This window comes from Miscanthus floridulus, unplaced genomic scaffold, assembly GCF_019320115.1.
Source record: "Miscanthus floridulus cultivar M001 unplaced genomic scaffold, ASM1932011v1 fs_776_3_4, whole genome shotgun sequence".
Taxonomy (NCBI): domain Eukaryota; kingdom Viridiplantae; phylum Streptophyta; class Magnoliopsida; order Poales; family Poaceae; genus Miscanthus; species Miscanthus floridulus.
The window spans coordinates 2,010-24,662 of NW_027097259.1; the positions used below are offsets into that span (position 1 = coordinate 2,010).

At 44.4% G+C, this 22,653-nt stretch overlaps 2 protein-coding genes across 3 annotated transcripts; both read left to right on the forward strand.

Moving 5' to 3' along the window:
* The first annotated feature begins 4,184 nt into the window (after nucleotides 1-4,184).
* LOC136533058 (condensin-1 complex subunit CAP-D2-like) lies at nucleotides 4,185-12,221 on the forward strand. The gene is made up of 19 exons (XM_066525625.1): nucleotides 4,185-4,405; nucleotides 5,138-5,463; nucleotides 5,550-5,710; nucleotides 5,789-6,920; nucleotides 7,000-7,191; nucleotides 7,615-8,265; nucleotides 8,368-8,541; nucleotides 8,633-8,700; nucleotides 8,803-9,025; nucleotides 9,097-9,196; nucleotides 9,298-9,413; nucleotides 9,506-9,563; nucleotides 10,066-10,217; nucleotides 10,334-10,529; nucleotides 10,703-10,870; nucleotides 10,963-11,154; nucleotides 11,239-11,433; nucleotides 11,516-11,612; nucleotides 11,770-12,221. Exons 1-19 carry the CDS (start codon nucleotides 4,258-4,260, stop codon nucleotides 11,780-11,782), a joined length of 4,362 nt encoding a protein of 1,453 aa, XP_066381722.1. The 5' UTR covers nucleotides 4,185-4,257; the 3' UTR covers nucleotides 11,783-12,221.
* Nucleotides 12,222-17,719: 5,498 nt separating this feature from the next.
* LOC136533057 (uncharacterized) lies at nucleotides 17,720-21,635 on the forward strand. 2 transcript variants are annotated; one of them, XM_066525624.1, is made up of 7 exons: nucleotides 17,720-18,056; nucleotides 18,471-18,577; nucleotides 19,731-19,839; nucleotides 19,926-20,087; nucleotides 20,249-20,422; nucleotides 20,864-20,892; nucleotides 21,611-21,635. In XM_066525624.1, the coding sequence occupies exons 1-7, from the start codon at nucleotides 17,796-17,798 to the stop codon at nucleotides 21,618-21,620; spliced, it is 852 nt and encodes a 283-aa protein (XP_066381721.1). In that variant the 5' UTR covers nucleotides 17,720-17,795; the 3' UTR covers nucleotides 21,621-21,635. The 2 variants fall into 2 exon arrangements, with proteins under 2 accessions (XP_066381721.1, XP_066381720.1); XM_066525623.1 differs by lacking the exon at nucleotides 21,611-21,635 and adding an exon at nucleotides 21,119-21,517.
* The last annotated feature ends 1,018 nt before the right edge of the window (nucleotides 21,636-22,653 follow it).

Genomic DNA, 22,653 nt, shown 5'->3' on the forward strand with positions numbered 1-22,653 from the left:
AAGTGCTCAAACTTCTTATCTTTAATCAAGGTAACTACGGTCTCATTTCTTGGTGAGTAGGCTTCCAACATAACCTTCACCACTTTGTGATCATCAAGCTCATCACATCCATAGCCTCTAATCTTACCCACCAAGGTCATCAATCTATCAAACATCTCTTATGGCCCCTCTCCATCAACAATCACTAACCTATTGAGCTTAGCCATCAACAAATCAATCTTTACTTTCCTCACTTTATCAACACCTTCATGTGCTAGATGCAAAGTGTCCCAAATCTATTTTACAACATTGACATTCATCACTCGGTTGCACTCATTTCCATCCAAGGCACTAAGAAGAATGCGTGTGGCTTGGCCATTGAGATGGACAGCAGCTAACTCTTCATTTGTTGGCACTTCGGGATCTTCTGGTGGCTGCAATCTATTCACCATAATCTCCCAAAGACTGGGGTGAACACCTACAAGATAGACGCTCATCAAGTGCTTCCACTTGGCGAAGTTTGTCCCATCAAAATAAGGCAACTTGTCCATGGATACATTGATAAAGGACCTTTTATTATGGTTAGACAAATAAGAATAATTAAAGGATACGACGGCATATTTCTTCTTCTTCTTGTTGTTGCCCTTGTCATCGCTATCCTTCTTCTTGTCCTTGCTCTTCACATTCTTGCTATCTTTTGAAGCATGGTATGACATATCATCATCTCCGTCATCCGAGCTACTAGAGAGCTCATTAGATGATGCATCATACTCATTCTTCTCTTGCTCTTGAGCTCTTGCTGCCCTTCTCTTGGCTCTTGCCTCTCTTATGATTCTTCTAGCTTCTTTTCTCTTCTTCTTGTCTTTAAGCCATTGCTCTTCCTTCTTCTTTTCTCTAGCTTCTCTTGTTGCGATCTTGGAGGCTTTTCTTTCATTTCTTGCCTTTCTTCTTTCGGCATCAGTGGTCTTGGGTTCTTTGATGGTGGCGTCACTTGCTATCGACAAGGATAGCTCGCTACTGCCGCCGACATCCTCGACGTGCACACCACTTGTATCCGCATTGCGAATGGTCCTCGAACCTCCTCCTTCTTCCATACTTCACGCGGTGAAGCGTATACGAAGTAACCTCGCTCTGATACCACTTGTAGGATATATAGGAAGTTAAAGAAGGCCTAGAGGGGGGGTGAATAGGCCTATAAATATTCAACTCAAAACTTTGTTAGAACAGAGGGCGGCACTGTCGATCTACGAATATAAATCTAATACAGTTGAGATTTTACAGAGATAAACCTGACCCCACTAGCTGCTTACTTCTGTAATAGAAAGACAAGATCTAGTTTGAAGACTAAATACCATAGAAACTCCACACAAGAGTGGATCAAGCAACTAAACCCCAACAACAGCTAGCAATGAGCTAAAACAGCAAGTAAACAAGATGAAACACGTAAAACATAAGATTTATCCTATGGTTTAGCTCACCATAAAGGTTTGCCTAGGTCCACGTTGTTGAGGAAGCTACAAAAGGCTTGGGCTTGCCACAAAGGCTTGCCTTACCCTAGTTCTTAAATTAAGAGAGTGAACTCTTGAGGTAAGAGGTGATTTCTTAGCTTTTAAATGAGGTTATAAACCTCCCAAGGCTGTCACATGAGTTAGCAAGTGCAAGGGCGACGCCTAGCTAGCTAGGAGCAAGCTCCAACAGTAACAAACCCTAGAACCACCGGCCAAACGTGAACCAAATGCTCTTAGACTTTGAGAATCGGTGGATCTGCTCTTCAATTGAGTTTTACTGCCTTTTCTCTTAAGTTTTGATGGTTGGAATCAAGGATTTGCTTGAGGGATAGTGGAGCAATAATGGAGAAGAGAAGTGAGCTTTGGTTGTCTTGTTTCGAGCAGAATGACTGAGTGAAGAAGATGACCGTTGTGGGTCGGGCCTAAAGGGTATAAATACCCCTCAAGCCCAACGGTCCGTTAAGGGTGGCACTGCCGCCCTAGCCAAAACAGGTAAAATGATATGAAATTTGGCTGGCTATTTTGACTAGGTGGGAGGATGTAAATCTATGAATTTGAGCATCTGGTTCAACAGTTGACCAGCTGTCCTAAAATTCCTCTTAATAGTACGGCTTTCCCTAAACTCAATTTTAAAATATGAAAGAATTTAAACTTCCTTTGAGCTAGATCTGGCCACCTTTTGTAATTAGGACACCTGCAACCTGTACATCATCTTTATTTTTTGATTCCCTGCTTGTCATCTCGATAAATCTCATTAGTTCTCTAATTTGGTGGTCATCAATGCCAAAACCCACAATAGAGTTTGATTACACTTACAAGGTGCCAAGGCAAGATGGGGCCAGTTGCATGCGTGGATGCATGCGTTCACTGAAGGGGCAGCGTGGTTATAGGGAAGCAGGCCGGATCTAGGTGTGGTTTTGATCTCTGTGGCCATTTGTGTGGCAACAGGAGGGTGTGGCCGCTGGTTTTGTGCCATGTATCGGCTGTTTTGTCGAAACCATGGGAGGCGCTAGTGGTATACTCCTGGTCATGGGGAGTGAGGTGAGGTGGGGCCAGCGCTGCAGTTGATGTCACCATCGACGCGGGAAAATGGCGCACGCAGCCCGTGTGTCTGCCTCGGTAAATTTGTTTTAGGAGGCAGTTAATTTTTTTTATTTAGCCGTCTCTGCATACCAGCTGCCCCCATAAATCGATGTCTTTGTAGGGGTGGCTCGTATTACTAGTCGCTCTTACTGTGTCATTTATAGGAGCGGCTGCTGTGCTGGAGCCCGAGCACGCCAGTGCAGGGACTGCTCTAATGTCAGTCGCCCCTAAAAACCCTATGGCTACAAACTGTTTTTCACGTAGTGTATGATGCTGCCAAGCAGTGCGACGAAGAATCCAAGCAGTGTGGCCACCCACTCACTCACAGACGGCGGTAGGGCTGGCCTCGCATGACAGCCCGCCCGCTCGACCAACACCAACATGGCTGCTTGGTGTAGTTGCTGCGTGCCCGTGTGGCGGCGTGGCTGCACCAGCAAGGCAGCAAGGGTGGCTGGCCGCTCGCTCGTGCGGCGGTGGCGTGGGTGGCCTAACACGGCTGCTCGCCCATTGATCGGGCTACCGTGGGGGCTGTTTTGAGACAGAGGTATCAAAGGGAGGGGTTTAAATATAAATTTATCAAGCTCTCGAACTGGTATGGACCTGTAGTGCATTACATAAAGTCAATGGACCAAAAAATATATTTTGAGAGTTGATGGGCCTAGATGACATCCCTCTAAAAATTAATGGACCTTGGTGCATTTTACTTTAAAAACATATGCTCTAGCTTACAATGGGATATGCACTTCTTTGTCCAAGAACAAGTCAACAATGGTAGTTAATTAGCTTCTCAGGGCAGTGCTTGCCTTCGCATGAGCGCGTCGAATTGCCACCTAGCGTCGACGCTTGGTTAGGCAGCGACTCTACCTATAAGCGCTCATATCGTATCCACCGTGACGAGGAAAACCTGTAGCGGATAGAAGCATCTGGCTAGCTAAAAGCATTGTATGTACCCTTTTAAAGTACACTCTACTGTTAACAAAGAAAGCCGAGCCTAAATCTTGCCAGGTGATGCATTTCTCTAAAATTTATTAACAATGTTTGAGTTAATTAAGAATTTTGATGTGTTCGACACAGTCATAACAACTGCTGCTATCCTCTTAGTATCGCTTGGTCGTAAACGATAGTAAATTTTTAGCCAGAACAATATTTTTCTCTCACACCAAACCAGCCAGCAGTAATAATCCACGATCGTATACGATTGTTTCAGCACCAGCCGAACATGCCGATAATATTGTGCAAGTAACAATTAATGGTAGCTGCCACAGTTTTAAAGTTGCAGCGATGGAGCTTTCTAAACGTGAACAATTTAACACAGCTTTTGATAGGACTTGGAAACGCGAATATTTTGATTATTCGATCGACCTAACAGTTGGTTTTACTCAACAGTCAACATGAGCTCATTTATATCTAAAAAAACAGTCTGTTTCTCAAGAAAAAAAACCTAAAAAAACAGTCAACACAAGGTCACGAGCTGCCCCGCCTATTCAACGGGGCCACCTTCACACGTGACGCGTGGGCCCTCGCTGTCATACAGTCGGGACAACCTCACGAAATCTCACGGCTCCCGCTCTCGATTTCGAAACACACGCCACTCTTCCCCTCCCATTCCCCATTCCCCGTTCCCCAGCCCAAAACCAAACCCCTCCGCCTCCCCCTCCTCCGCTCGCCGGCGTCTGCCTGCGGCGAGATGGCCCCGCCGTTCGTGTTCCCGTCGAGCCTGCGGGATCTGGAGCGGGACACCGACGGCGACGGCAACGAGGAGCCCTCGCTCCGGCCGCAGAATCCCATCGCCGTCGCCACCCTCCGCGCCGCCGACCTCGAGGAGTTCGTAAAGGGTACGTGCCGCCGCTGGGTTTGTTGTTTGGTCGGTTTGTACTAGTCGTTAAGAATTCCTAGTTTTGGATTCAGATTTTGATCGTCGCTTGCTTAAAATTCACTAGAATAGGGTTTTGTTGGACAGTAGTGCTAGTCGGGGCTTCTGATTTGGATGTACTCTGTAGCTGGCAACCTGGCATCCCTATTTTTTTCTCAAGCAATTCGGTGCGTGCATGTAAATAATTGAGTTTGCAGACAAATGCTCGCGGTCGCTTCCACAGAAGCGTTTGAGCTTGCTTGCAACCAATTTTGAAACCGGTGGTCTTGCAGTTGCTTTAGTATCTTACCGCACTAAAATTGTCTGGGGTTAAGAAACTTGATCTGATTTCAGAAAAGGTGGGTGCGAGCAGCTAACAAGCTATTATAAGTTTTGCCTCAGCGGCACTACATAACCCTGCTATTTTAATTATTCATAAATCTTTATTCTCCATTGTCGTCTCTGTAATATTAGCAATTGCTGTTTCGTCAAAACAAAATATTAGCAATTGCTTGATGGGAATAGACCTTCCCCCTTAATTTTCATGCTATAGTCTTACTATTGACAATTTTGGCTGTTCTAACCTGTGGCAACGCGCAATTAGAAAGTTATTATAAAAAAATATAGAGATCTGCTAGTTTCGGTGCTTTATTTTTTGAATGAAAGATCTTGTTAAGTGAACTGACTATTTTTCTTATTCTGATTCAAACTGAAGGTGCATCATTTGATCTTTCTGATAAGGAGCTCTTCTGCATCGAGGAACAGGAGGTGTTCGATGCCATCTATTCTATTGTTCGTGATTTCAATTGCTTACCCCCAGCCCTTAAGTTTAACATCGTTGAGACCTTGCGCTCCAACCTCAGTGTCCTTCTACCCAACATAGACTCACTTTCCCGGGCATCCATGTCATCCCCTTCTGATACTACCCCAATCAATGATCGCATTGCCTCACACCACAATGCCCTCAAGATCTACTCCTTCTTTCTCATTTCTATTGTTCTCACGGAGGAATCTGCTGCTGAAACCGGCACAGGGGCTAAGGTGACTTTTGTGCAGAAGATACAATTATTCAGATTATCTATGCTCTTGTTTTTTGAGTTGACTTTATTTTTTTCATGAGAACTCAGGTGACAGCGCACGGTCGAAAGAAGAATCATGTATATGCTTGGAATTGGGAAGCACAAAGGGGTAGGATCATGAGTCTAGTTGCTAATTCTCTTGAAGCTGACCTTTCGCTACTTTTTGGTCCTGGAGGAACTGATGAACTATATCTCTCTTTCGTTTCAAAGTAAGTTCTGGAAACTGACTACAGTACTTTCCAGTAACCCACTTTTTTTTGCAATGACATCACTTTCATAATATGTAGGTGTACTTTTGTCCTCTGTGAAAATCAAAATGTGTTAAAAGATGAGGATACAAGAAATGGCCTGTGCCGGATAATTGGAGCAATTGCCACGAAGCATCAGAGAATTTCTCAAATCAGTGCATCTGTCTCGCATCTGATCCACAAATTTGATTTCACTGTTCCTCATCTTGCAGAAGCAGTTGCTTCCGCAGAGAAAAAGTTTGGTGACGGAAGCCTCGCAATTTCCCTGGTTAGGGAAATAGGCCGGGCTGACCCAAAAGAATACGCAAGAGATAGTGTTGGTGCTGATAATGTTGGGAGATTCCTTGTAGAACTTGCAGACCGTTTGCCAAAGCTTATGTCAACCAACATCGGTGTTCTGATACCTCACTTTGGTGGTGAGTCATATAAGATCAGAAATGCTCTTGTTGGAGTTTTGGGAAAGCTGGCTGCAAATGCTTTCAAGGATGTTGAGGGTGATAGCAATGCTCGGCTTCGAAGTAAGCAGGCTATGTTAGAGATTTTGATTGAGCGCTGTAGGGATGTGTCAGCATACACAAGGAGTCGTGTGCTTCAGGTGTGGTCTGAGCTTTGTGAAGAAAATTCTATCTCAATTGGCCTGTGGAATGAAGTGGCTTCAGTTGCTTCAGGGAGACTGGAGGACAAAAGTGCTATTGTGAGAAAATCAGCACTACAGCTTCTCATTACAATGCTGCAACACAACCCTTTTGGGCCTCAGTTAAGGACTACAACCTTTGAGGCAACTCTAGAAAAGTACAAGGAAAAATTACAAGGAATGGAGCCTTCAAATCCAGACAAAGATGAGGTTGCAAACGATTGTTCGCCTGGTGAAGTGATCGTGGGGCAAGATGAAAGTATCAGTGATAGCTGTTTAGCATCAAGTCAGGATCAGAATGATCGTGATGCTACGATTGTGGATATAACAAATTTGGAACAAATAAGAGCTTTAGTTGCATCACTTGAAGCTGGTCTGCGGTTTTCAAAGTGTATAACTTCGTTAATGCCAATTCTTGTTCAGTTGTTGGCATCATCCTCAGCTACTGATGTTGAGAACACGATCCTTTTACTGATGAGATGCAGACAATTTCAGATCGAAGGATCAGAAGCAGCACTCAGGAAAATGTTACCTCTGGTAATATCCCAAAAACTCTCTTTGGTTTTTGTGCTTGTTATGTATTTGTTAATATTCCTTGATCCTTTGTATTTTTCAGGTATTTTCTCAGGATAAGTCAATATATGAAGCGGTGGAGAGTGCATTCATTATTTTATACACAAGGAAAAGCCCAACAGAAACGGCGAAACGTTTGTTAGACCTTGCCATTGATTGTAGCATTGGTGACCTTGCTGCTCTCGAGAGCTTAGTTAGTTCCTTAGTTTCAAAAGTAGAAATTTCATCCAGCACGGTGCGCCCTTCTTTCCCTATCAAATTTGCTTTGGCTACCACTTTGAGTGTGATTATTTGTTAGTTCCAGCTAAAGTAACTGAGCAGTTTGGTGATTAAAATATAATTCAGTTGTAAAGAAAAAATAAATGTGGCGACACATTTGAAACTGACTGAGCACCAGAGTTTTTCAGATTGGAGCAATTAAGATGCTTGCTTCTTCAAGATCCTAATTATTGACATCTATAAATATGAATTGGAATTACAGAAGGAATTGGAATTTTTCCATGTCTACTGATTTGTTGTCTTTCTTTCTTCGATTACTGTAGTCATATATAGCTTAGCTTCCCAAATATAACCATTTTTGTTGGATTATATTACTTCAGTTCAATGATATCTTATGTTGCTTCAGAGGATATTTTCTGTGACCTGTCGCTTCTTGCAGGTATCAGCACTGTGGGACTATTTTTGCTTTAACATAAACGGAGTGAGACCAGTGCAAAGCCGTGGAGCTCTATCAATTCTTTGTATGGCTGCTAAGTCGTCTCCCAGCATTCTGGGTACTCACTTGCAAGATATTATTGACATTGGGTTTGGACGCTGGGCTAAGGAGGAGCCTCTGCTTGCTAGAACTGCATGTCTTGCTTTGCAGAGATTATCAGATGAAGACAAGGGCAAACTGTTAAATACTAATAGTAGAGTATTTGCTGCATTGCAAGGTTTGGTAACAAGCTTCTCAATTCCTGAGAAAATATGGTACGGAGCTGCAGATAAAGCTATAAGCACCATCTATACCCTACACTCTGCACCTGAAATTTTTGCTACCGAGACTGCAAAGAAGTCCCTCAGTTCTGTATTCAGTGTTTTAGGAACCAAGGATGTGTCAAATGGAGATGAAACTGAGAATGATGCCTCTCTGTCATCAGTATCACCTTCAAAGCTGGGTAGATTTCTTTTTGTTATTAGCCATATAGCACTAAATCATCTGGTGTACATTGAGAATTCCGTTAGGAAAATTCAGAAACAGATACGGAAGAATGAAAAATCTCAGTCCACCACTGAGGATCTCCAGTCTGACGTGTCTAAAAGTTCAGAGGTAATTCTGGCTTGACTGCTAAATCTCTGTCCTTTCTGAACTTGTCACTTTTTACTTGTCATTGTTTCAGTTAAGTTCAGGTTGTGCTTTATTGTGTAACAGGCACAAGGCATAAATGCCGAACTGGGACTTGGTGCAACCATAGACATTGCAATCGAGTCCCTTGCTGAAAGAGCAGAAAAGGAAATTGTTTGCTGTTCTTCTGAAAAGAATCTCATAGGACATTGTGGGCCATTTCTCTCAAAACTCTGCAGGAATCTTACATTGCTGCAAAAGGTTTATAGTCTATTGGGCTTCCTGTATTTCATTTAAACATGTTTTTCTTGTTACTTTCTACAGTTACTAATTTCTTCTCTTTTGAATCTAGTTCCCAGACCTACAAGCTTCTGCAATGCTTGCTCTTTGCAGGCTAATGATCATCGATGCAGAGTTCTGGTAAGTTTTTTTTTTTCTTTCACATGACTCTAGTTGCTCATTATTGTGGACCGATGAGCATTTCATGAAAGCACTCCCTCACATTAAATACTCAACTTTCAGCGAAGCAAATCTTCAAATCTTGTTTACTGTTGCTGAAAGTGCACCTTCTGAAATTGTCCGATCCAATTGCACCATAGCGCTTGGCGATTTAGCAGTTCGCTTCCCAAACCTCTTAGAACCTTGGACAGAGTATATATATGCCCGGTTACGTGATCCTTCAGTGTCAGTGAGGAAGAACGCTGTGCTGGTCATTTCTCATCTTATATTGAATGATATGATGAAGGTCTCTCTCTCTCCGCTCCTCTCCTTCCCACCATTCTGTTATTTTTCAGTCACTTTGAAAATCTTTTGTAGGTTAAAGGGTATATAAATGAAATGACTGTAAGAATAGAAGATGAAGATGAGAGGATATCAAGCCTGGCAAAACTCTTCTTTCATGAGTTGTCAAAAAAAGGTATGGAAACATGTGTCAGAAACATTGGTTGACTAACTTGAATACTAGAGTTTCACTTCTATCTAACAAATTTGCTTCTTTTTTATTGGTGGCCTCTGAAGGAAGCAACCCAATTTATAATCTTCTTCCGGATATCTTGGGTAGACTGTGCAATCAACACCTGAAAGAAGAAACCTTTTGCAATATTATGCAGTTCTTAATTAATTCAATTAAGAAGGTATAATGTTTAATGCTTCACTCGTTTGCATGCTGTTAGCATACTCCACATTACTTGTTAGTAACTATATACTGTTGCAATTGTGATCCCAGGACAAACAAATGGAAGCTCTTGTGGATAAGCTGTGCAATAGGTTTGCTGGAGTAAATGGTACTATGCTTATGCCTTCAATAGAATAAATAGTGCCCCATCTGTTTGCTAGTACTTGTCACATTTGACCAGCATGCATACTAAGGAAGTCATGATTTGCATAAAGTTGGTTTGATACCTAGCTAAGTGGGTGCTTGTACCTAATGTTAATAAGGTACTTAGGGAAAGAGCATGCCTCAGTGTTGAGGAAGTGGCAATTTATTGTGAACAAAAAGGTGGTAAGAGTAAGAAATTTGCAACAGCATAGGAGAGAAACATTACTGCATTATATAAAATAGAAAGGAGAGAACATTGCACATATAAGAAATAAGATGAGATCAAGTTGCTCTTTTTTGACACTCTTGCACCTGTTATTGATGTCTACATTTTAGCTATATTAAAAGTTAACACTCATTTCTTTGTTTCAGTCATTTAATTCTTTGTTTTCTCAAGACAATTGTGCTGTAAGACATGCATTTTAACATTTCTCAGATGCTTGACTCTTTCTTTGCATGTGTTTCAGATGTCAGACAGTGGGAGTATATCTCTTATTGCCTTTCTCAGCTAACCTTCACTGAAAAGGGCGTGAAAAAACTCCTTGATAATTTTAAGATGTTTGAGCATGCCTTGTCTGAAGATTCTGTGATGAACCATTTCAGAAGTGTAATATCAAAGGTTGGTAGCACAGCCTTGATGTTTGTGTAGGCTTCAGTTTGGTTTAATAAAGCATCACTAAATTTATGAACAATCCTTTTTTTCACTTACTTATCTATGGTGATTCCACCAATCAGTGCAAGAAGTTTGCGAAACCTGAGCTAAAAGTTTGCATTGAGGAATTTGAGGAGAAACTTAGCAAGGTTCATCAGGAAAAGAAAGAACAGGAGGAAACAACAAGAAATGCTGAGGCACACAGACAGAGAATTGGCTCGCTTGATGAATTTCTGGCTACTAAGGAAGTTAGTCAGAACAGTGGGAATTCCGCTGAAGGTAAGTAGAAGAGTTTTCATTTCCTCCTGATGCTCCTTATCCTCTTTGCTACATAACTGCTAAAGTCGACTATGTGATGCTATATAGCTGTTTATGTTCTGTGCATTAGATGGTAGTATCACTGTTTCTCTTGCACAGATGGTCTGACCTGTCTATTTATGTGTCCGTGGCAGAAGAAACTAGCGAGGTAGTTGATCCTTCGGTGGATAGCAGCACCGAACATACGGAGAACACGCCAGAATGCAGTGACCATACTAGTACAGAGAATTTTCAGACATCACCCCCAGTTACAGAATCAGGTGGCGCTGGAGAGATCGAATCAACACAACCTGTTCGCAAAGGTGACTCATGATTCAAGCTTTGATATCCAGTTATCCACACAACACGAACACATCAAGTTTCTTAAGGAACTCATCTTTCATGTATCACGCAGGCGTGTCACGGTCAAGGGCAAAGAAAACCAGAGATCCCGTTTCAGATCCTTTGGTGGATAGGAGCACCGAATATAAGGAGAACACGCCAGAACACAGTGCGGATACTAGTACGGAGAATTCTCAGACATCAGCCCCACTTACAGAATCAGGTGACGCTGGAGAGGTTCAATCAACACAATCTGTTCCCAAAGGTGGCTCATGATTCTAGCTTTGATATCCACACAACATGAACACATCAAGTTTCTTAAGGAACTCATGTTTCATGTATCATGCAGGCGTGTCACGGTTAAGGCCAAAGAAAACCGGAGATCCTGTTGCAGATCCTTTGGTGGATAGCAGCACCGAATATAAGGAGAACATGCCAGAACACAGTGCAAATACTAGTACAGAGAATTCTCAGACATCACCCCCACTTACAGGATCAGAAGGTGGCGGTGAAGAGATTCAATCCACACAACCTGTTCGCAAAGGTGACCTCGTGATTCCAGCTTTGTTATCCACACAACGAACACATAAGTTTCTTAATGAACTCATCTTTCATGTATTATGTAGGCATGCCACGGTCAAGGCCAAAGAAAACCAGAGATCCCGTTGTAGAGGACTCAGCAGACAGTGGTCCAGTTAGACGCGCCACACGCTCAACCAGAAGGTACGTGTACTTATCCTTCTGCTCACTAGTGCTACTTCATTTCACTCTCGATGATTGAAGGACCGCAGATTATTGCTTTGTGCACACATGTCATTTTATTCTAGTCATGTTCGATTTGTACCCATCACTTGGTAAAGCAAATTGGTGAACTGTGCAGACAAGGAAGGTGATGGTGCAGCAGTGCTCCCACCAAGCGGCAACTCCATTTATAGCATGCCATTCAGTGACGATCTCGCCTTGAGATCCCGGAATTCTGGACCACAGTGGTGCGCTTGACGATTCCTTAACCTGGACGTTTGAAAGCCACGGTGGGCTGTATCCTTTTAGCATGATGCGTGTCGGTCTAATTTAGCTCGCTGAATCCCGAGCAGACAATAATTGTCTCCCGTGAAACTGTCTAGGGGAATCTGTCAGCTGCTCCTTGTAAGTTGTAAGGACCACTTATTTGGTTGTTGCAGTAGCTCAGCTTTGAAATGGATTGTCTACTAGTAGCACGACATGCTTCCGAGGGATTTGATGTATGTATATCTGGCTTGATCTTTCAGGCCTGATGCTATGATATTTTGAACATGTTCTTATCAACCCAGATTCCAGGCTCGGCTCATGTCTAGCCTTTCAGTATGACCACAAAATTCCATCTCTATCTCTGCAGGTGGTTTTTTTTTTTTTTTTTGACAACATCTCTGCTGGTGTTGAGTCCACACAGTAGCAATAATGGATCTAGGGTAAGTGCCCAAAAGGATTGTGCAAATCCGTCAGCTGACTAAGACGACAATCGATGGAAGCCGGAACTGTTCTCAACGTCGTCACAGTCGCCCCATCGATGGAAGCTGTTAATCTCCGGGTGGGACCACCCTGACGCCAGCTGGCCGGAGGAGCATCCATGGCCACGACCACGACCATTGCCCCGCCTCCGAGAAAGCAGGATCGATCGGAAGGGTCGGCCGGGCCACTTGCACCTTGCGGAGCGATCCTTTTCGCCTCCTGGACCACCGCTCCTACCCACCCGCAGACGCGCCTCCACCTCCAAGAATTTGATCGCGCGCGGGCGCACGGCACGACTCGGCCCGCCGCGACGGCGACGCCGACCCCCGGCTGCTGGGCGCCGTGTGCCCTGCTCCTCCCCCGCCGCACGCTCCCCCGGCTCGTCTGCCACCACTGGTTTTCTTGTGGCAGGCGATTTTTCCCCCCTTCCCTCCTTTCTGAATTCGAGGGTGCCGAGTTCGTCAAGCTGTGCAGGCGCGTCAGCGTGCGCAGGTCAGCGCGGAAATACGGGCGACGGGAGCGTTTTCCGCGAGGCGGCCTGCTTGGTTTTCCTGCTACGAGACGGTTTTAGCGTCACAAAACTTATCCGTAGATCGTTCGCCGTTGCAGAACACGATGGTACGCTTTCAAGTTTGCCGCGTATTTCTGGTCGTCATGCACTCACTACTCATGTAGTCTGAATCTTTTCTCTCTCTCTCTCTCTCTCTTTTAAAAAAAAGAGCTTATGTGGCCTGAATCCCACACTCGGTGACGACGCAGAAATTTGATTCAGAAGATCTCACAAGGAAAGAGAGAGTCCACAGATGTTGTGCCTCTCTGGCTTGGTCGTTTCGTTCAGTCTGCAATTTGGAGGGGCGCTTGTGGTTCAGGGAGCTCGCTTGTGTCTGTGGGTCTGGCCCAAGCGGCCAACCAAGCCCGGGAGGGCCACATGTCCGTCCGGCCACACGATATTCTTCCGGTCTGCTGTCATTTACCGGAGTTGCAATCAGAGTGGCGTGTGTGCGCTGGGAGGTCGCGGCGTCGCAGCCACACGGCCCAGGCTCCGGCAGTCCGGCACAGGGAGATCTTTGTTCCAATCTCCGAAGATCAGTGATGGACGAGATAACTGCACTTGGTGACTTGATGTCCGTTCGGTTTTTCTCCGAGACGTGTTTGATTACCAGGACTAACCGCTAGTCCATCTAAATAGGAGTACTAGTAGATAGATTAGTTTTTAGTTCACAATAACTAACACATGATGGTATTGCTAGCGCGGTCGGACGGATGCCCGCGCTTGCACCCCGACCGATCCGACGTGGTGTCTGTGCTCACCCGACCCTACAGGGTGTCTGCACCTCCGCCAGACACCCCCGCCCTCTCCGGTAGCTATAGCAGGTGGGTCACATTGCAACATATACAACATTTAATTTACTTTTGAAACATACAAATATAATATTTACAATATACGTCTGAAGACAGATGAAACAATTCAAACATGAGTCTGAAACAATTACAAAAACACCTAAAAACACTTGAAAACCATTACAAACATACTGCAACATCTAGATAAAACACTTGCAACATATGTGTGAAACATATGCAACATCTAGATAAACATACTTATACGTCTAAAAAACAGATGAAACATTGGGAACAAAAGTTTTCAACATACGTGTACAACCATTGCAACATATGCAATATCCTGATCTACTTTTGCAACATCCATACGAAACACTTGCATCATACCTCTGAAACATCTGAAACACTTGAAACATACGCTTGCAACATGTGTTTTCAGCGCAACATCTACTTGTTGCTTGGATGATTGGAGGCTCGTCCATGCGGAGCTCGACACCGGTGCAGAGCTCAATGTCATGAAGTGGCGCACAACTCCGGATGAGAAGGCCACTCCGATGGAAAAGGAGGCCGATGCGATGGAGTATGCCGCGGCGGGCAGATGGCACGGTGGAGAGGAAGGATGGCGGGCGGCGGTGCTGGAGCGTGGTGAGAGAGAGGACAGTGGCTGATCAGGCACAGTGGCACGGCGGTGTGGTCATTCTGGAGCACGCACGGGGCAAAGTGCCACGGTAGTGTTGTCGCGCTGGAGCACGCATGCAGCGGTGCGGACGCGGCGGTTGTGCAGTGAATGGAGAGGAATGAACGACGGGCTCACGAGCAGATAAGGTTGAAGGCGAGTGGATACGCAAGATTTAGACCGTTTGGCTGGTGTCGTGGCCTATCAACGGCAGCGTCCAGATGAACGTCCTTAGCACAGCAATGCCGAACACCTAATCTACTAGTAGTTGGTAAAGAGAAGTTAAAGTGGCCTAGGAGTGTCTCCATCAGTTCCCTAATACATTTTCATATTCCCATAAAACTATTATATTAGACTGTTATAATAGGAATAATTGTGCTTTTCTCCTGCTCTAGCAGTTCGTCGATATATCCTTTTTATTGTGGTCATCAATATTTTTCTCATCCCTCCTCAAACAAAGGAGAGTTGTATCACCCCTAATACCATGAGAACCACCACCCAAATTTCACTTTCCTTCCATATGAGTATCAGGGGATACATATTAGGGTACTGCTTCAACAACTCTCCTAATATTCACAAAAATAATATTGGGCTATCCAATACATACGTATTGATAATAGATATTGGAGAACCGGTGAAGATGCTCTAATAACTACTTTCTCTATCCACAAAAGAATGCAATTCTCGTTTTTCGAGGAATCAACCATCTAGAGTTTTGACTAAATTTATATAAAAAGTACTAACATTCATAATACGAAATAAGTATCGTTAGATTAGTTATAGAATATATTTTAGCAATAAATTTACTTGAAGGCATAAATACTAATACTATTTAGTATAAACTTAGTCAAACTTGACCGGTCTGAATAGCCCGAATCCCATAATTCTATTCTCTTGTGGAAGAGAGTACTGTTTAATGTATTCAAATGTCATAAGATTGAACTTCACAGCCATCTCAACTTTATGCATCTAAGGCTGTCTCCAATAGGAGACCCATTGCGGAACCTAAACTCAAAATAGGTCTCCAACACAATACTTATACCTTTCAACAGAGTATCTATATGGAATATCCATTTTGGGTGTCAGGAGAGGCATAACCCAAATCTGAGTATCCTCTTTCCTGGATACCCATGTTGCAGAAAAATTTGTCTTTTAGGTCTTGTTGTTGGAGAAGACCAAAAGTAGGTATTAAACTATTTGCCTGTAGCGCTATCTAAAGAACGAATATGACTTATATTTTGGGTCGTTGAAGACGGTCTAACAGTTAGTCGTAGCAGCTTGTAAATTAACAACGACTCGAGTCATATACTCATATAGGTGATCTAAATAGTCTAGAAACCTAACAAGGCCCTGTTTAGTTGCACTCTAAAATGCCAAATTTTTCAAGATTCCCCGTCACATCGAATCTTTGGACATATGCATGAAGCATTAAATATAAATAAAAAATAAAACTAATTACACAGTTTAGACGAAATCCACGAGACGAATCTTTTAAGCCTAATTAAACTATAATTGGACACTAATTACCAAATAACAATGAAATGCTACAGTAGTGTTTTGCCAAAAAATTTGGCATCCAAACTGGCCCCAACTAATCCTAGGTGATTGAAACAGGCCTCTAGACCACAGTACCACCACACATGAGGAGGTGTCCAGTTTAGCACCCAGGTTTATCAGCCCCTGTGCTTAACGAACTCACCAACAAGATGTTACTACTACTGGGTTTGTTGGCGGCTGCACCGCACTGCACCAGATTCGTCTTGGAACCGGTGTCGAAGCGTATGGGGTTGATGATTCCCAATCATTTGTCACTTCCATACACCTGGAATTCTGAACAATGAATAAATAAAGGAAACGTTTCTTTCTTAAATTTAGCTTATGCTGATATTTATGCTGAAATGTTATGAGAGAAAAATACTATTACATGGCTGAAAAGTAGTGCTGAATAAGCTCAAGGGAACAGAGTTGGAAAAAAAAAACAAGTGGCTTTTTTTCGACTAAAAAAAAGTGGCTGAGAAAGCTTTCTTCTTCTTTTATTTTATGACAAGCTGAGTAAGCTTGATGGCATGTGGCGTCGTTTACGTGCAATCGATCCTCCTGGTGCGTCACGCGTGTAACGCCAACAGCGTGGCCCAAAGATCCGGTGGGCGTGACCCATGAATCAATGGGCTCTCTCCGGCCAATTAGCGTACACAAACATATATAAAATAAAACTAAGTTGTAGGAGTAACATATGCCACGGTCTCTCTAAAGTGTAAACTAATGCAAAGGTGGTGTGTAATAATAAGGTAACTTTGCGTTGCTTTGGCGTCGCGACGGTACATGACAATTCAGTAGCGTCCAAAACTGCAGGGCGTGGCAGGACGGGAAACCATGGGCTTTGTGGCAGACTGATGTGAGCTTTACCGAGATGAAAACCGGTTTCGTGTCAGCATGCATGCATCCACTGTCACCCATTGGAACATACGCTAGATTAACTAGGTAGCTAGGGTGAAAGATGGATTAAATTATGTGAATATCATTACCGGACTCGCTCGGTGTCAATTTATGCAACTTCCAACCTCACTCCCACTTGAGCTCGTAAGCAGAGAGCACTTGGGAAGTCGGTCTTATAAAGCAAGTTGCATTTGAGTAGAAAAGAAACGTTATGCTATACTATTGTAGAAGCAAAGTTCGTTCAATTCCCCTAATGCTTGCTTTCACCTAAACCTACCTCCTCGTTGGTCACACCACCGAGTCGCCGAATATACTTGCATTGGTTGACAGGTTGATATCGTCGTCCTTGTTTATTTCTTTGTTGCTGCGGCTTCTTTGATCTTTGTTAGTTTGTTAGCACTCAACGTCTCAACGGCAGGACTGTCAAATACGACCTTAATTTAAGGTTTAGTTCAACAAAACGACCTTAAGTAATACATTTTAGAAAAATGTACGAATAGTTCTGTGGGACGTAGTACGGGCATGTTTGGTTTGCTAGCGTAAGTTACCAAATCAGGCCGGATATATAAGATAGAAATATACGGGGATTTTGTTTGCCAACATTCATCCACGAATAAAGCGTTGCAAATCTTGTTGATGATATATCCTGTCCATTTTGGCCTGATTTTTATCATGCTCCAACGGGACCAAACATGTTTTCTACGGTTCTCCCTTTGACTAAACATGTTTTATCATGCAATAATGTTGGAGAATTCGAAATGATTCCAAACACCACCTGAAAACCCAGCCAGCAAAGCCACCTTCTCCATCACAGGCCTCAGGCCAGAGTCACCACTCGCCACGCCTTCGCCGCCTATAAACCGCCACCACTAGTTCCCCCGAGAACCACCACAGCCCACGCCCACGACGCGCGGGGACGGCACGGCGACGCTCTTCCTCCTCCTTCTCATCTCGCCGCCTCGCAAGCAATGGCGGTGGCGCGGCTGCGCGCGGCGGCCTCCGCCCGGCTGCAGCCGGCGCTCGCCGCGGGCGGCCGCGGCGAGAGGCGGCCGCTCGGGACGGCGGCGGAGGTGGCCGCGGCCGCGGGGCCGGGGGCCGCGAGGTGGGAGCTTATGGGGGCGCGGGAGTACTACGACTACCGGCGGGCCATCTACGGCGACATCACGCACAAGGCCATCCTCGTCGACGCCGCCGGCACGCTGCTTGCCCCCACCGAGCCCATGGCCCAGGTCCGCTCCGCTCGCGCTCGCGCTCACCTCCCTCCTTCCCATTGCCGCCGCCGCGCGCGCTCCTCCGGTTCGCGTCCTCTGCCCGGTGGGTTGCTTGCCTGATGCTGCATGTGTGGTCCGGTGGTTTCTGTATCCCATTTCTGATCATCGGTAGCGATTGCTGCGGCATGCAAGTTGATTTCGGCTCAGCTGTGCGCGCTCTGCGTCGGAGTGATTGGACTTGATCTGATCTGTTGCTTCTCTCCTCTGTATATGCGGTCTCGGGCTGTGCTATGGAGAGATCTGTCAGTGTTCTCTCCTCTGTAGATGGTTTCGTGTCGTCCCCTGAACGACGAATTGCAGAACAGGCTCCTCCTTTTTCGGATGCGGTTTAAGTAGTGTTCTGATGTCTGCTGTTTTAAACGTCTGTTTCAGGTGTACAGAACGATAGGCCAGAAGTACGGAGTGGATTATTCAGAGGATGAGATTCTGATGCGGTATCGGCGGGCTTATGCTCAGCCATGGGGTAGATCACGTCTGAGGTAAGCCCCACTAAACTTGTGACTGTTCATGGTACTTGCTGTATTTTGCATGACTTTTTTTAGAGGGAGAAAAAAAAATAAGCATGTGGAACTGGTGTATTATGTGACCTCAGTTGATTGCACCCCACTGTTACATGTTTGTTGGTAACTTGGTATGGCACATGCCTCGTGCTTTTGTGCAATCGAATCGAGCTGTGGACCTATGGTAATAAAAGTGGTTAGAAGTTGTCGATCGTTCACTTCAGAGGCTTGGATCTTTTGGAACAATCAGCTTCAAAGTGGTTCCCTGCATGAAAGCTAGGGAAATTTTGGTACTGTATAAGCAATTTTGTCATGTATGGTTAACATGCCACACATATATATACTGACCTCCAGCTAAAAGGTTTGCATCCAATGTGCAGAGATTAAGTTGAATCCCTATAAATAGAGCAAACCTAAATATATCTGAATCCATCAATCTCAGGTGCGATGCAAATTGAGAACATTTATACAGAGATAAGACTGAGCTGTAAGTCAATGTGACGTAATAACACTGGGCATCCTTGCAAGAACAAGTCAATAACTGGGAGAATTATATCATCACAAGTCTTCCAGATCTAGTTCCGAGAACAGGATTTATCCCAAATAGCATAGTTTTGCTGGTTTATTTATGCCACTGCTAAAAAATAAATAAAGAAATAAAGAAGGAACACTAATCCCTAGATTCCTGCCAACTGCAAGGATGAAGGTTTATTATATGGTTTAGGCGTTATTGGACAAATACTGTACAATTGGCAAAACTAACTTGATCTGGTTTTGTGTGCTTTTCAAGCATACTCCTACATAACAATAAAGTACTTCCATGCTGTTTTCTTAGACCTATCAGGTGAAACATCTTGGTCAAAAATTATCGCCACTAATTTTTCTCAACATATCTGGCCATCTGGGTGGTGGTCCGAAGTAGTACTGGTTCTTTCATTTCATTTGTTTCTAGCTCATCTTGCCTGCCCACTTATGTACTAGAATGAACTGTTGGGTTTGTTATGTTACTAAAAAGAAGTGTGCCTGAGACTGAGAGCCTTGCAGCCCTCCAGATTTCAAACCACTTTCGAAAATGCTGCTGCTGCTTGGACTGCAACTGAAATCCAATCCTATTGCATCTGAGTTTCTCCAGGTATGTCAATGATGGAAGGCCATTTTGGCAATACATAGTGAGTTCATCTACTGGCTGCTCAGATCTACAGTATTTTGAGGAACTGTATCAGTACTATACAACTGAAAAGGTGAGATACAGTGTGCAATCAAAATGGTTTTTGACCTTCTTTTGGTATATATTTGCTAAGCTTACGAAATGTGATATGTTTACTAGGCTTGGCATCTCTGCGATCCAGATGCTGGACGTGTTTTTGAGGCATTGAGGAGGGCTGGTGTCAAAACAGCTGTCGTGTCCAACTTTGACACCCGTCTTCGGCCACTTTTACAAGCCCTTAAATGTGACCGCTGGTTTGATGCAGTTGCTATATCTGCTGAGGTTGGTTTCCATCTCTGAATATTCCTTAGATGGGCTTGTTTAACGAAGCTTACTAATTAAGCTCTAGCCTTGTATTTATGTGCTTATTTCTAAACTTTAGCTGCTATTTCCCTATTAATCTTCTCTTAAACTCTGTTCCTTGGATGCTGCTCATCTTTTAGGTTGCAGCAGAAAAGCCAAACCCTACAATATTCTTGAAGGCCTGCGAGCTGTTAGGAGTGAAACCTGAAGAAGCTGTGCATATTGGTGATGACCGTAGGAACGACATATGGGGAGCAAGGGATGCAGGCTGCGATGCCTGGCTTTGGGGCAGTGATGTTTACTCCTTCAAGGAGGTATATTTTTCTGCTGTTCAACACTCCTGTGGAATTCCAACCAATATCTTGTTGAACACTCTTATCGATTTCCATGGCGCTGGATCTAAAATTTAACGAGCACAAATCTTAGGCCCTGTTTGGCAGGGCTCCTCCTCGTCTTCGGCTCCGGCTCCTCTCGAGGAGCCCTGCCAAACGTTTTGCTGGAGGAACCGTTTTTCAATGAAAAACAGAGGAGCCGGAGCCGTTTTGAAGGAGCCAAAATTTGTGGCTTCTCCAAAACGGCTCCGACTCCTCCGGAGGAGCCCTACCAAACACCCCCTAAGTTTAATTTACAGAAATTCAACAAGAATCAGTTACACTGTATAAGTCGGCTCTGGATTCCCTGCAACTGTTTCATGTTATCTGCACTATTTCTCTGAAGCGTGATTTTTCGCTGATTTGTTTGTAACTGTATTGCAGGTTGCGGAGAGGATCGGGGTCGAGATATAGTAAGTTGTTCTCCTGAGTCGCAATAGGAGTCATCCTTGTACATAGTGTTGAAGCCACTTACCAAGGGCCTCTTGTACATATTTCCAAGGGAAATTTACTCAAAAATATTTCCAAGGGAAGTAACAAGAGCAGTTTCTCTCTGTGTGCGACTGTGCCTGGCCTTTTGTAGCAAATACTGATGTTTATTTATATATACATTTAAATGTTCAGTTAACCGCCTGTTAGTTTCTTGTGTTGCGGCTGTGACCTGCAGAATGCAGGAGCTCTGTCCGGGTTGAATTAACAGAGAAGAGGGTGCCAAAAAAGACAGCCAAAATATACAATACAGAGAAACAAGAACAGCAAACTCACAGAAATAATGGCAGAGCTTCTCTTTTGTACAACATAATAAGAAAAGAGCTCTGAGAAATCTAGAATGAGCTCCCTAAGCCTGCCGTGCACGACATATCGATATGGCCACATCAATTGCCTTGCAAATTACTAATTCGTCCGTTAGTGCTATGTTCAAGGATCCATGCCTTGCTCAAGACTATGAATTACTAGTACGCATTGCTAAATGGTGCATTTTGGAATTTGTTGACCTTGGCCAGGCAACCTAATAAGCGCAACGATTCCTGGTGTCAACTTTCGGTTCCTTTGCCAAAAGTACTCTTGTCTTTCCATGATTTTCTATCTGAAATGATTCCTCAAACTTTGGCAATGTTTTGTGCTAATTAGCATGCAGTGACCATCGTCGTACAACTCCTCTATACAAATGGAGCTTAGCATCCCTAACTCTAGATTGCCGCCACCTTAAAAAAATGGATAATACTGCGGCGCCAATCCAGCTATCCTCTCCCATCCGCTCAGAGCTTGTGGGGAATGTCCAACGCCGCCGCAAGCCAAGAGGCATGAACACGCAAAGGGAAGCCAGCAAATCCGGACAAGCACTGCCCCGATCACGGCCGACATGGGGTTTCTTGGTGGGCTACTCGGAGCTAGTGCTCACGAAGCAGCTGCTCCACCTTCTCCTGCTGTTGGGGGTACATCTGCCGCTTCCTCCTCTAAGCGTTCGACGCCGTGGGCCTCAGCGACCTGCTGGATCTCGAGGACGACCATCAGGCGCTGATGCAGGATGGCGTGAGGCGCGGCTGCCCTCTCCCATTCGTGCGGCCGTTGCCTCCCCGCTGCGTCGTGGAGCCGCCGCCGTCGGGCCACTGCCTCCGGCACGCCGACGAGCCTCCGTTCTCCCAAACAGCAAAAAAAACATGTTACAAGTGTATGTTGTTAGAAAATTTGGGCTAACCCAAATAATATTCCTAAAAAAATCCAAAGATCCACTCACACATGCATGGTATGGTGGGAGACTTTAGCCCCACATTACTACTCTAGAAGGAGTGATGCCAACTTAAATGGCTAAGTTGTCTCCGTCTAGTTGAAGCTATTGAGGAGAGAAAAAGGAAGAAACACACATCTGCGCTCGTCCAACCTGATTTTTCGCTTCAACCTAGCGGGTGCGCTACGTTGCTGCCGTCTTCCCCACCCCAAGCCTATCAGGTTTTTGGGAAGCGTCATCGCGACTACTCGCTCGACTTCCTCCCTCTACGCTGGTCTCCATCGATGGTCGCACTAGAGAGTTCGAATTTGCCTCAGATCGTAGTGCTAGTGATAAATCATTCACCTTTGATATATATTATTGTTCTTTTTCTCGTTGTTGGAATTAATTTATGCATCACTAAATTGCTATTATTTCCAACATATGTTTCAAGGGTTTCTGATGT